Here is a 15,377-nt window from a genome sequence, read left to right as displayed (position 1 = left end):
AGAAATAAAATTAACACAAGATATAAAAACGTTTAACAAAAGCGTCAAAGGCTGGCTAAAGCAAAATCAGAGATGAGAGCATTTTTAACAATTGTGATTTAACTGTAATTTTATGTAACTTTGATGTAAATATCTAACATATGTTGTACTCATATATACAGTATATATATATATATATATGTACTCATATATATATATATATATATATCTCATGTCGTTATTATTATGCAACCTTAAATGTTCTTTTCTTTACTTTCTTTCTTTCTTTCTTTCTTTCTTTTCTGTACTAAAAGTCTGACTACGGACTGGAGATGGAAACTAGCAATAGCTATAATCTCTATATGTGAATCATCAGTTACTACAGCTTGTTTGTAACAGGCAGAAGTTATACTATGTAATTTGCATTGTCCTTATCAAATAAACTTTATAAAGAAAAAAAAAAGGGGAGGAGGGGTTGCTGTGGCCTATCCCAGCTACTTGATTTGCAGCCACATTCAATTCAATTCAGTTCAGTTCAATTCAATTCAATTCAGTTCAATTCAATTCAGTTGCAGAGGGAGTGTTTTGGGCTGTTGGAATGTTGTGTAATAATTGTGACTATATAAAAATTGTAATGCAAGCATTTCCACCTAACATGTAGAAGGTTTTCAGTTTGATTCCCAGTCGGCCTTTCTGTTTTTGCATGTTCTCTCCATGCAGGCCTCTACTGGTTTACTCCACTATACATAACATACATAGGGTAATTAACCTGCCAGTGACTGGAAAAGTGTCCCAAAGCACCTTCAGTGGCAGCTCACTGCTCCTGATGTGCTAAGTGCTAGTGCTAATATTAGGTGCTGTGCGTGTTAGAATGGGTCAAATGCAGAGACCGAATGCCCCTACGGTTATAATAAAGTGAGTTAACCTTTTGACCTTTCACTTCACATGATTCATAGCGTACCAATCAAAGTACAGAGACAGCATTTAAGTTGCTGTCTCAACAGTTGCTCCAATGCTATAACAATCACTATTATTACAGTATGATTCTGCTGTTAAATTCCACAGCTGCACTGATGTAGATTTTATAATGAGTATTCACATTAAACAAACATTTTAATCAGTGCCTGAGTAGTGGTTGAGTCTATCACTTGCACATCCAGACTCACCGTCTGCTACCTCCAGCTGGGCCTTGGCCATGATGCTGCCTGCTACAGTGAGGGCCTGACAGATGTAATAACCTGCATCAGAGCGTTGTACAGATGAGATGGTCAGCTCTCCACTGACAGATACAGACACACGGCTGTCTCCCTGTATCGGCTGGTTGGGGAACAGAAGATCCTACGGGAAGTGAAAATAGAAACCAATATAAATAAAATGCCATGACACTCTTTTTTCGTGTCAATAACGGTAACTAGGGCTGGGCGATATGGAAAATGAATCCTAGATCAATATGTTTTGCTTGAATGGTGATAAACAATTAAAGCTGGGTAGTAAACGTTCATACTTTTATTGGACTGACTGACAGAATGACTTTAATACTACTGAGATCTCTTGGTGCTAAGTTTCAGAACCTAAACAGTGAATATTCTCAGCTACATTTGTAAAAAAAAAAAGTAATGTACAATAGTTGAACATGAATTTACGCATGTGAAAGGGAGACAACCATAGGAAAGAATGAGATAATTGAAACACCGAAGTGACTATCAAATGCTAAAACTGAAAATTTTTAATCAACGTTCACAAGATAGTCATTTACAACGTCTTACAGAGAAAAACAGCCACTGCATTGAATATATTCTATATATAACCCAGCCTTAGCAGTAACTCATACAAACGAACTGAAATGAAAAGTTAACTGTCTTTCAATTTTCTCAATGAATTTACATCTGTATACAATCAGCATTACAAGAATCACAGCTGTGTGCATTCATTAACTCACACATTCCAGTAATTATTTTCTATTCAGTCAGCAAAGTGGGTCAGCGTCTCCTTCCTACTAGAACTGAATGGCAGTTAACACCTAAAGTGATAACCCTGCTGTGATAACCTGCAGTTGCGGTCATGAAATTGAAGCATCATAGTCAATTTCTGCACCTCAAGCAGACAAGCTGATGGGCAGGAAAGGACATTAGCCTGCTTTCATTATGTCTAATGACTCTAATGTAGCTTGTGACATTGTTTCTTACAAACTAAATTGGCCGGTCATACTAGTGTAGATTGCTGATAAATGACCACTTCATTATTTCAATATGGTATGCCTAGTTTTTTGGGTTTTTTTACCCAAATAGGATGTGTACCCTTATATTTCAGTGTCAGCGTTTATTAATCAGTAGTTTATTTCAGCTGCCTATCTGGTATTTGGGTGCTTCTTTGAAACTGGGTTCATTTTGGTATCTGGCACTTTGACAGCTTTTTTAAACCCAATAATTAAAGAGAAATGTTGACAAATTTCCCCCCAGGATGTACTTATTGATGACCTCAGATAAATGCTAAATAAAATGATACTCTTGCTCTGAGCCATCCCAAAATGAATGAATTTTTGATGAAATATTGGGGCCAAAAATAGGACCAAAATTGGGACATGAAATGCTACCTAGGTGTCAGTGCATTTGATCTGGAAAACATGGCTGAAAATGGTCTTATATACCGCTATAAATAAAGACACTGTGCTAAATTTGTCGATCTTAGTGTTTTTTCTAATCCAGACATGTGGGTTTTTCATGAATCAGCAATCTCATTCCAGGTTTCGCATGTAACACTAGTGGACACAATGGATTACATGCGAAACCTGGAATGAGACTGCTGATTCATTCAGAACCTGCCCAGTTAAACACATATAAATCGTGAGGGATTTTGCAACAGTGGCCATTTTTGTGAAACACTCTGGCTTGCATAATTAGTTTGATTCCCAAAATGTACGTTTGAGAGAATAAAAAATATTCAAAAAAATAATCGCACATAATTTTCGTGTCCTTTTTACCATGTTACACACAGATTTTTGTATTAAAAAAATACATAAAAAACAGAAAAAAAGTGTTTTATCTCAAAAATAGTTTCTCTTTTATCTCAGTAAATATGTATTTTTAAAACAGACCCACAGTGCATGCAACCTTGCTTCATAACATTAGTCTACATCTGGTTTGAATTTTTAGCCCCAGTGTCCTGTTTTTAGGTTCCAGTTTCGTAGACGCACCCATTTATTGTGTAAAGCAAGGGTTTCCCGGTTGAGTTTCTCAAAGAGACTCATTCATGCACACTTAAATACCATAAGCCAGTCTCTCTCCTCACCTGGCTGCCCTCTCGTTGCCAGAAGACAGTGGGCTGAGGTTTGCCTTTGGTCTCACAGGGAAATGTAGCTGTTCGTCCTTGTGCCACAATCTGGTCACGGGGTCGCACCACAAACTGGGGTGCCTCTGAGGTCAAAGATCAAATAAACCATAACAACATAGCAGCATGTGTGCACAAAGTGTGAGTGTGAAAGAAAATTACTCAACAAAGCTTTAATAAATGTTCATCTGCAAGCTAAAGGTTCATGCATAGGGTCTATTTTTTTCTTTAAGGACTATTTCTACACTATGTCAGCCACACAAGCCATTCATCCAGCTGTCCGAACATCAGAATGAATGATATCAAATTAATAACTAACAGCAAATGAGGCCTAACTTCATTTTCTGTTCAGTTTTTTCAGGTACACTTTGTCAGCCATGTCTAGACCTCCCATTTTGGAAGAAGTGAAGTGGTAAATAAACTGTCAATGGTTTTCCAGGAGAAGTCAGGGTCTAATAGTAACAAGGTAGATATGCATTTCCATTATCAGTTTGATGAACATGTTTGTGAAATGCAACATCGCATGCATGTGATCAGAAAAAGAATACAGCAACACATGCATAATGGGATCAGCCCTTACTTACCAACGGGGCGAGCTGGTGACAACAATGATGTGGGTGAGATTAAGGCACAACACAGAGAAAAGGAGAGCAGAGGAGCAGAACAGAGGGACAGAAAAAAAAACAAATGAAAATCAGAAAAATGAATGAGATGGAGTTGGAGTTCCATCAATGAAGTTTTGGGAGAAAGGGAAGAAGGAGCTCATTCACCAGAGTAGGTGATGGCATGGGCCACAAGAAAATGGCACCTAAGCAACACTGGGGAGAAGGGTAACAGGCGCCAAAAGGCTAAAGGATTGATTTCTAGTTTTCTCAAGATGTCTGGTACTGACCAATTATTGAACTACCTAGTCTAAATAAACTAGGTAACTGCTTCTATACTTGTGTCTTATTTATATATGCACAGCCTGGCCAAAACAAAAGTCCCAGCTGGATTTAAATACGCAAATAGGCAAGAAAATCTGATATTTACTGTAGTAATAAACGTTTAACCCTGCAGTGAGTACCTTCTTATCACTTAAATAACCATCAATTTGCAAGAGAGCATAAAGACTGGATTTTGGAGCAATAGAAAAAGGTCATGTCAATCAATCAATCACTCAATCAATCAATCAAATTTTATTTATATAGTACCAAATCTTAACAAAGGTTGTACGATCAGATCAGATCAGATAAGATAAGATAAGATAAGATAAGACTTTATTTATCCCACAGTGGGGAAATTTCACAGTTAGCATCAGCAAAAATATAACAAGCAAGTGCAGAGAAAAAGACAGGTAGAAAAAAAACACAGACGAGTGAAAGACAAATATAAGAAATTTGTTATTTATATAAATATGTACGTAAATAAAGAATTATATTTTTAAAAATTAAATTAAATATTAATTGCATATTTACATTATCATGGCTTTACATTAGAGCTGGTCAAGACCAGATTCTTAATAAGCCAATTCACCAACACCAAACAGAATCCTTCTGTGGTCTGATGAGTCCAGATTGACCCAGTTCCAGAGTGATGGGCGCATCACAATGACCCACAATGCCTAGTGCCTACCATGAAAGCCAGTGGGGGTGGTGTTGTGACCTAGGGTTGCTTCAGTGGGTTAGGTCTAGGGTCAGTAACACAATGTGCCCCAAAAAATGACAGAAATACATTCTACAACATTGCACAGATTAATCAAATGTGAAAGTGTGATATAATCAAAGCTAAAAGGGTCCAACAAAATATTGTGTGGGACTCTTTATTGGCAAGGCTGTATATATTACTTATAGACATTTCTAAAGAGTTTTACTTTTGAAAATATATATTTTCAAAAGTAAAAAGGGTAAAAAAAAAAAAAAAAAAAGATGAGTATTAGGTGATATAAGATTGCAAAATTGGATAAGTCAAGTGTTATGAACTCAGCTCCAATTTCAATGTAAAAGGGATCTCATGTGCCTTATAGAAGTATTAGTTTTACGCTATCAGTCTTTGCTATGAACCAGCCTCATCCACATCATATTGTGTAAATACTGAATGAGTAAGCTGGATGGTCTATGGACCCCCCAGGAGAGGTCATAACAGTTCACTTTAAACTTGGTTAGATTGTTCATATCTGTGGCCTAGCTGGAGATCTGGAGCAATCAACTACATCAGCCTGCTATATGAAAGGAGAGCTGAGACCAGGCGCAGCCTTTCAGCAGGGGGGCAATACTCGTAAAGTGGGCAATAAAGCACTGATTGTCCTGTGGCTTGCTTTGGGAGATAAAAAATATCGGGGATGGGTTATGAGTATAGCCACAAGGTAGTCCACAACGAGTTACTCACCTCTGATCGTCAAGTAGGCAGAGGCTTCCACTTTACCCACACGGTTCTCAGCTTGGCAGGTGAAAGTTCCCTGATCACTGACTGATGCTTTCTTTATCCTTAGCAGGAAATCCTCTTTTTCATATCTGATGTCATACCTAGTGGCCGAGAACAAATCAAAATTACAGCAGCCAAGATTAGCAAGTTTCACTGTTAATTAAGCTTGATTTGATTAGACGAAAAAGACCAAAGTTTTCATATATAAATATAGTACAAATATAAACAACAAACTCTGCAATTGGATCAAGGAGTTGTAAACTCGCATGATGTTTTAGATGGAAGCTTTAATAAAAGCTGTGTCACTTTTGATAGAATAAAGACAGACTTTCTGAAGCAATTAAGACTCCCTGCTGCACACACTCTGCTACAGAGGCAGAAAAAGAGGAGCAATTATGCTGAGACGAAGGCATGGCAAAATGAAAGGTGCTTTCAACTGGAACCCTGGCTGTTCCACTATTTCAATATTTATAAAGGCATGCCACCCACTGGTGTGTGGGCTGTGCAGTATGCTATACTATGTGTGTGTGTGTCTGCGTGGGACAGAACAGGCTAAAAAAGAGAGCGAGACAGAGATAGATAGACAAACAGTCTGAGAGTAAGGGAGTGGCACAGTCTGACAAACCCAATTTGATGAATGAGCCGAGCAGTAAGAAATGACTAATTCATAAAGATGTTCCATGCATCAATGTGTATCCACTAGTGCAGCATACTGTAAGGCGACAGTTGTGCTGCAAGAGTGAGAGAAACATCTTAGCTACCAGAGTTTAGATAAGCGGCTCAGAGGGGCTACAGACAGAATGAGTAGAGGACCAAAGAGTCGGGCTCTCCCTCTCTAGGGTCTCTTTGGCGTGAGAGATCCTGTGAAATTGTCTAGCCAGCCATACTGATTCAGAGATGGGAGACAAGTCAGGCAGAGAAATGGCACAAGGGGTGAGAAAAAGTCACATTTGAGAAAGATGTTCCGGGGGTGTGGGGAGAATATCGATGGGGGTTGTTGGGTCTGTCCAGAGTCTGGTGAGGACTCCATTCACAGCACATCTATGACCCAGATACAGACTTCCCAGGAGGCTAACGGGTTTAGGAAAAGAATGGAAGAAGTGGAAGAAGGGAAGTGAGGCGAGGCAGATCTGAAAGTAGGACATCTTTCAAGAGTCAAGGGGTTCTGAGATAGAGGGCAAAACAGGTAGGAAGACAGTGTACCAGAGACAGACAGCTGTGATTTTAGACCTAAACATACTGTATATTTAGGCAGCATTTAGTACTATAAAAGTACGGTATGGTCTGTAACAGGTGTCTGCTTAAAAGTCAAGCGTAAGTGTTGCTCAGGATTTCAAAATTCCTTTGCATATATATATTTTTTAAATTATACTTTTCTTTTTTCTTTTGTTTAGACAAGGTATAGTTTTAGATTTTACCTGCCTGACTGGAGTCACAGTCGAAACTGTAAAGCAGGTACCATCTAAAAACTATACCTTGTCTGAAAAAAAAAAAAAAGTGTAATTACATTAATAGAAGACAAAATCAACATCACTAGCCATATATTTTTTTTAATCATCTGGTTTAATCAGCATTGAGCATCACATCACAGACTTTATATTTAGCTAAGTTTGCATGTTTATTTGATACACTTCATGTGTTAGATTCATGTGACACTTAAAGTACTTGATACAGTTCCAATAATAATTAAATAGTTTTCCTATAATATAGTCTATATTTTGTTTTGTAGAGCAGATGCCAAACTCTAGTATCCTGTAACCCTGTGCAAGTGTTGTACAGCTACTAAAAGTCTCATTATTGGACTAGTTTATTTTTGAGTATGACATTTTTGTACAGATTAGCTCGTATTTAACATAATTATTATATGGTCACAAAGAAAAGGATCTCAATGATATGATGCTTTCCTGCATTAACTCTAAACAGTGGCTCAACACAAACAAGACAACTTGCTTATGTAATATTTACTGTAAAGTTGTCTTTTTGAAACCTTTTTTTTTTTTTTTTCATGCTGCTGTGTCTATCCATGGACATCTTGGTGTTGTTCAGTACTGCATAGAGATGAAGTACATAAGAAATACTCTTACTTCAAAGACAGCAATAGTCGAAACCAGCTAAAGGCTTTTATCTGTATTAGCCGAGTAGTCCAAACAGTACATGCTGAGATTTATTGAGTGTAATAATGATCTTTGCTTCACTGATGAAAGTGTTTCATACTGCTTGTAACATGTTGAGAGTCTGTCTGTTGTAGATTTGCACTCGTTAGTACTGATTTAGTAATAATCCATTATCACTTTCACAGTATGTACACACTGGCATATGCACCACAGCTCTGTACAAATTTCTCACCTGCCGCGGGGAACATCCGTGTCCTCTTTTTTCCAGCGCAATGTAGGCGGAGGGTCACCATGGACCTGACATCTGAACTCTACACTTTCATCAACTAAGACCACCTGGTTCACGGGACGCTGCACAAACACTGGCCTTTCTGGATATGAGCAACAGACAGAATATGTTTGCTAAATATATATATATATATATATATGTTCACAGAGAGCTACTGTTATGTATGTGTGAACACTAATTAGCTCAAATGCTCAATTACTTTTTCCGTCACAATAATAATTCTTCTTGTAGATAATTCATTAATCAACACAGGGGTCGTTGTTTGTTTACCTGCTTTACTAGTTTCAGCTACTTCCTGCAGACTTCATCAGAAGCGTCACAATGATGTTGCTGTGACGTGACTTAGCGGCTGCACAGGAGGGTGGGCCAGAAAGCAGGGAGGGTTTAAGCCCCCTGCTGTCTGACGTCTTCTCCAGGACCCCATCTCAGGTGTGTGTCTTTGGCATGCAACAATAAACAGGAATGACGGCGCATACACCTTATCACACACCTGAGATGTGGTCCTGGAAAAGACGTCAGATAGTGGGGGGCATAAACCCTTCCTGTTGTCTGGCCAACCCTCCTGAGCAGCCTATAAGACACGTGTCATGACCCCTCCCTTCTGGTCATGTGGGCTGCTGGTCTCTCTCCTAACATTTTGTCTGTAGCTGGACTTAGGGGTGGACCAGCGGACAGGCGTGGCACGTCTGGGCCCGACGCGCCACGCCTATTTATACCGGCGGAACGCGCCGCACACTCTCTCTCCTTCACCGCTCAGGCCGACACCGGTGCCAGACCACTGTATCTTTTGTTACCGTTGTCTTTTGTTTTACACCATACAACACTCACACTTATCACATTCACTCACTTCAACATTCACCCCATTACTGATGCTACAGATGCCACATCCCATACGAGTTATATTGTTACACATTTTTCTTCATTTTATTGTAAATAAATCACTTCATTCTTTATTGCATACTTCGTTGTTGGCGCCCTTTTGTCATGCTTAGAGCTGGGCCATGACACACGTCACAGCAACGTCAATGTAATGCTTCTCTTTTTATTATTCTTATTCATGTAATTTTTTTCTTTTTTTTTTACTTTCTGCTGTCTTTTATGTATTTTTATGCTGAGCTCTTGCAGCTCATTTTCCAATGCAGTTTTTCTGCAAATGGCAAATAAACTGATTCTGATTCTGAAGGCTACAGGAAGTAGCTAAAACTAGTAAAGCAGGTAAACAAACAACTACCCCTGTCTTGATAAATGAATTATCTACAATAATTGTAAGTGGAAGACCATGAGAAACTCTACCAGACAATAATTCTTCTCACCAAACACTGATAGTTGGGCTTTTTCACTTTCTCGCTCTCCAACCATGTTGTTTGCCACACACACATAAATTCCTGCATCACTCTTCTTGGCATTTGAGATGGTCAGCTTTCCTCCACGAACCTGTGAAAAAAATATATACAATTGGAGGCAACTTTTATGATAAAAAGCGTTCTCTACTTCAGCAGTGTAAATGTAAAAAAGTGAATAATTTATTATGTGATTTAAAGTGCTATCAAGAGTGTTCCCTTGGAAGAAACCCACTGTGATCCTGTCATCTTTGAGGTCCAGACGAGCCTTATCTTTCCTCCAGAAGGTGGTGGGTTCAGGGTGTCCACGTGGAGGCTGACAGTCGAGACTCGCAGTCTCCTCGACTGCTACAATAACATCCTGCGGGTTCTGTCTGAAGTCATCGCGCAACACTAAAAGACAAAAAAACAGTGGTTCTATGGGTCAGTACTTGTGCTGTAAAGGTTCATTCAGTTGATTGGTTTGAAGTTTCATTTAAGTCTGGCTCTTCCATTATGAGACTGAGCCGTCTTGAGCTCTGGCCTCTTCCACTTTTTTATAATGTAAGAGTCCAAAGATAATTCTATCAAGAAGACGGCTCCGCAGGACCCTCAGCAATCTCTCTGTCCTTAATAAAACAGATATCCCCCTGAGGTTATAGGTATGGGCTTTTCTTTCATCTCAGTATAAGAGTGAGCCTTTCAGGATTAATAATATGATGTAGATGGGAACAGAGCCATAAACCAGGAAGAGGCACAACACATAAAGGACAACCTAAAAAAAACAATTATGATTGTTCTTAAGTACATTGTCAAATAGAAGTAATAACATACCGCATTATACAGGCACCATTTACAACCATCAGCTTCAGTCACTGTGCCATACTGACACAGATCAGCATTATGTATGAGGATCAGGGTAAACCTATTCTCTCTACACATAATAGTTCTAATGATGACTAACATCAAGCAACCATTCCCTTTTGTACAACATGTATTAAAGGCAATGGCCAACTCTACAGTCACAGCCTGTGCACATCAATAGATTTTTACATACACAAGCCCAAATGACCTACATTCATTGTCTGTATTATTTCATTTATATTAATAATGAATGTGTTATAGTGCTATATAATTATTGTGCTGCTTTCATTATCAGATAAGTTATTACATGATTTTAATTCAAAAATACCCTTCAAGATGAAAATTATCATATATATGTATACATACATATAATCAGACATGTTATATACACATCACCATTAATAAATTATCACATAAATTATTACATGATTTTAACTCAAAAATACCCTTCAACATTAAAGTTATCATACATACATACATACATACATACATACATACATACATACATACAGCACATATATACAAGCATACATACATACATACATACATACAGTACATATACACATACATATATACATACTTACACACATACATACAGTACTTACAAACATACACTACATGCATACATACATACATACATACATACATATATACATACATACATATCAGACATGTTATATACACATCACCGTTACTGTTCAGACATGTTAGCATTCTATGTTGTTGAAATTGTATTCCTTTGTACTTCCTCTCAGTGCACATACTCAAAACAAATTACCTCAGCTAGCACAGTATGTCACTGTGATCCTTGCATACAGGTCTTTGGCACTGTGAACACCAACTGCTGACTTTTTGATCACTCACAGATGGGCAGATGTGACACCTTTTTTCACATGGCCCTGTGACACATTTTCCGAGGTTTGTGTGATTGCAAACTTCAACCTTCTTCCCACTTTTGATGTGCTAGTGTAGCTGCGGTGTGTCTTCTAGGTGCCTGTTAAAATATGACATTTGTCCAGCTCTTTAAAGAGCACCTGCCATGCTCCGGTCACACTCTACATATAATCAGAGTGTGGTGTGATGAAGGTGGTGTAAGCATTTAGAGTGATGACATCCAGCATGAATAGAGCAACACAGGCCATCAGTGTGTCTTTCTTTTGCATGTGGACTGTAGGTTTTCACCATTAGATCAATCACACTGACTCCCATTTTCATCCTGGCTCTGTCATTCATCACTGAGCCATCGTGTATGCTGATCAGCAGGACTCCTGTTCCTCTCTCTCTCTCTCTCTCGCCCTCTCTCTCTCTCTCTCTCTCTCACACACACACACACACACACACACACACACTTGAAAAACCAGCTAAAGCACGACAGATCACACAGCATCACAACAAATAATTAACTGTGACTTAATGAGTTAAGCTCAATTATAATTTTACTCATATGACTCCTCTATATGCAGATGATACACATTGTTATCACTGCAAGAAATACAATATGTCACACAGAAGCAGCTTTCCAGAGGTGAATCTGTGACCTTGAAGGTACTTGTCTAGAACACAATGTATTCCTTAAAAAATATGGAAATAAAAGGACAAAACTGAGATTGTTTTGTTCGCACAACAAAGAGAAGACTTTAGCACTGGTAAGCACCTTGCATCTCAGGCTCTAAAAAGCATGGATCAGGATCAGGTTCATAACTGTGGTGTGTTAACAGACTCCGATCTGACCTTCACCAGCCAGACCCCAGCTGTCACCAAAACAGCAGTCTGTCAACTGAAAAATGTGAAGACAATTCAGAGTTTGGTGTCCCAAAAGGTTGAAGACAAGCTCATCCATATCATTGTCTCCAGTACAGTTGATTACTTTAATGGTGTTTTACTCGGGGAAAAAAAAGTTTAATGGCAGCAGCTCATCCTAAACACTGAATATTAACCAGAGTTTCAATAAAGACAACAGCACACATTACACCAGGTCTAAAATCTTTACACTGGCTTCTAATGACTGATGACAGTCGACATATCACTGAATGGTTCAGGCCCAGAGTACGTAAGTGATATATTTAAAGGATTGATATTTTTATTTTTTTAAATGGAATTATGTATTTTAAAAACATTTCCCTGTGGTCTACATAAACTGTAAATGCTATGCTTGGGTCTGAATTCTTCATTAATTCAATTCCACAGGTCCATCTTCAACCCTACTTCTGAGTAATGACACGAAAAAGGTCGTTTTGAGCACTGGCCCTTGTAGGTTGTAGAAATCCACTCGATTTTTGCCAAAATGAATATAAAGATAGCTTTGCAGCACCTGGAAGGTTCAAATTCAAACTTTATAAACTGTTAGGGTCCAAATACACAAATAAATGTACCAAAGACTAACAAAAGTGGGTTTAGCAAAATATGACCCCTTTAAGGAATCTAAACCAAGCAGGACCCATAGATCAATGGGTTCAGGTCAGTAAGTCGAGCCCAGAGTCCAGACTAAACATGGCCTTTACCTACTACGCTGCAAACAGGTGGCGCAAACTGCTTAGATTTAACCCAAATGTAGACATTTATATATCAAGGTTGGAAACATTTCTCTTTTGTGCTTATAAATGAACTCTCTCTCTCTCTCTCTCTCTCTCTCTCTCTCTCTCTCTCTCTCTCTATATATATATATATATATATATATATATATATATGTATAATTTTTAGCTTTCATTCTTTAAACACTTTGCTGTTATTTCCTTCGAGATGTTTGTTTTATTCATGTAAAACATACTGAATGTTTGTTGCCTTTGTCTATGAAATGCACCATATAAATAAATGTGACATGCTTACAAGGACTAGTTAACATTTTTAACCCTCTCTGTGTATATATAAAGTAGGAGATAGATTGAAAATGCGTTTATTAATGAAAAAAAAAAAAAAATTGAAATCCTTGTGAATAAAATGGTTGAAATGTTAAAAAGCAGCAGTTAATAAGAAATGCGCCCTATATTGAACACTAAAATACATAATATGCAAACATACAAAACAAAATACAACTCCAAAATTATTTACTTGTGCCAGCCTATGTTGGCTGCCAGAGAATTGAATCATTCATGCATTTATTTATTTGCAAAAACTGACCATTGTGCCAGGACTTTAAGATAAAAATGTCATTTATTAAGTTATTTGAGTAACTTGAATGGTCTTGGCTCTGGATTTGTTTTTCTACAAACTTGGACGAGAACAGCAGTTTGAAGAGGGGACTTGAGTGTGCAGAAGACGCAGGGTCAGACCTTATTTTTCTATATAGCAAAACTGCTCTGCTGCATGTTAAAATTGGAAGGAAAAGAACTGGGGACTGACTGAATCCAACACTCCACCACAAAACTTTATGAAATGACACTTAAAACAAGTGCAAGTCTCAGTCAGAAACAAAGGAAAAATAGTGTCAGAGTATCACATCAGCCATAGAACCTGTCACTCAGATATTCCAGCTTGAAAGTGATTGACTTATCTTACTTTCCTTAAGCATATAGAATGTATGTGCACTTTCCTTTGAGAGGAATCTATTATTTAGAGGGCCATCAAGTGTATAATACCAAAAAAAGAGCTCAGTGTTGCATATGACAGCTCCCAGAAATATGTCAGGTGAAATATGCCACAATAGTATTTTCTATTTTTTTTTTTTGGTAAATCTGGAGCAAACACACCTTTCCCTCATTAGAATTCCATATATCAGAAGTTCTTCAGCATCCTTCACTGTTGTCTAAACATTTAAATTCATCCATGGCAGGAAAGTCTTGATTTTATGTGTTCAAAGAAGCAAAACCATCAAGAATTGTCAAGCAACACTTGTAAAAGCCGTACTCATGCATTTTGAACAGATGTATGAGCTTGCTGCTGCTAAGTTAAAAGGTTACAGCTTCACAACTACCTGATTCTGTCACAACTGTTAGCCCAAATATAAATTCAAAAGCTATGTACTGCTTTAAACAGACAGAGGATTGACTATAGCCAGGCACTACTGGAATTACAGTTAAAAATAGAGATAATATTCCAGATCTTTAAATGAGCTGAGGACTCTTTGATATAATAGATTGTGACATGTTGTTTTTGTTAAAAGACTTACTGTAGGCTGGTTTTAAAGAATAAAATATCACATGTAACATCAGTCATGACAGTATAAATATGAAAAGGTAAAAAATAACCATTTCAATTCAACTATTCTTGGGACTGAGATAATGATGTATTCTAGAACTCTACATAGAACTGAATCACATGTATATGACAGCATCTGTATATTTGAAGCTTATATCTTTATGTTATTAATAATGTCTGTGTTCTTGTTACATTTCAGTCATTAATTACAATAAATCTGAGGCATGAAGGCGAACTGAATCAGAATCAGCTTTATTGGCCAAGTATGTGAACACATACGAGCAATTTGGCTTCGGTTTTTACATTGCTCACGACATACAGTTCCGACATGAACCCAGACAACATGTGGACCTAGACATAATATAGACTAGGGGTGTAAGGAAATATTGGTTCTGCAATATATCGCGATATTTAATTTCACAATACTGTATCGATATTAAAAAGTACTGTATTGATATTTTTAGGTATTTATTCAACTGCAGATATTGTGGAGGTTCATTTTTGGATTTTTGTTTTTCTTTTAAAAATAGAGTGTTAAATAATAATAAAGAAAAAAGAAAAACATCCATCCATCCATCCATCCATCCATTATCTTCCGCTTTACCCCCGCGACCCGGCCCCAGATAAAGCGGCAGATAAGGGATGGATGGATGGATGGATGTTTTTCTTTTTTCTTTATTAATATTTAACACTCTTTTATTAAATAATGTTAGTTCCTTTGTTGGGATTGAACTAAAATACTGTTCTGATGTTAGCTCTGAACTAATAGAATATGAACATTTGAACAGGATCTTAAACTGTAATGTCTGTAAAACAGAACTTCAGTTTGAACACAGGAACATTTTGTGATATAACATTAGATCCAGTTGTGATCAAATAAAAATGTGTTTAGTATTTGTGCATATTTCTACTGTAATTCAATTCTTCAAGGAAATAATCATTTTTAAA

At 37.5% G+C, this 15,377-nt stretch overlaps 1 protein-coding gene across 4 annotated transcripts in view; it reads right to left on the bottom strand.

The window, feature by feature from the left end:
• The window catches only part of LOC115433098 (roundabout homolog 2-like), a 102,389-nt gene that overhangs the window by 29,051 nt on the left and 57,961 nt on the right, over window positions 1-15,377 (bottom strand). For 3 of the 4 annotated variants that reach the window (XM_030154316.1, XM_030154315.1, XM_030154317.1), the window contains 7 exons: window positions 9,688-9,845; window positions 9,426-9,546; window positions 8,056-8,194; window positions 5,674-5,810; window positions 3,891-3,902; window positions 3,268-3,392; window positions 1,146-1,317 (listed from right to left, as the gene is read on the bottom strand). In XM_030154316.1, coding sequence (XP_030010176.1) covers window positions 1,146-1,317; window positions 3,268-3,392; window positions 3,891-3,902; window positions 5,674-5,810; window positions 8,056-8,194; window positions 9,426-9,546; window positions 9,688-9,845 — 864 coding nt within the window. The remainder of the gene's footprint in view (window positions 1-1,145; window positions 1,318-3,267; window positions 3,393-3,890; window positions 3,903-5,673; window positions 5,811-8,055; window positions 8,195-9,425; window positions 9,547-9,687; window positions 9,846-15,377) is intronic. The other variant, XM_030154318.1, reaches the window with a different exon arrangement.

The sequence above is a fragment of the Sphaeramia orbicularis genome, chromosome 14 (assembly GCF_902148855.1).
Source record: "Sphaeramia orbicularis chromosome 14, fSphaOr1.1, whole genome shotgun sequence".
In the NCBI taxonomy this organism is placed as follows: Eukaryota; Metazoa; Chordata; class Actinopteri; order Kurtiformes; family Apogonidae; genus Sphaeramia; species Sphaeramia orbicularis.
Note: the sequence above shows the minus strand (reverse complement) of the source record. Positions and strands in the feature narration are given on the sequence as shown.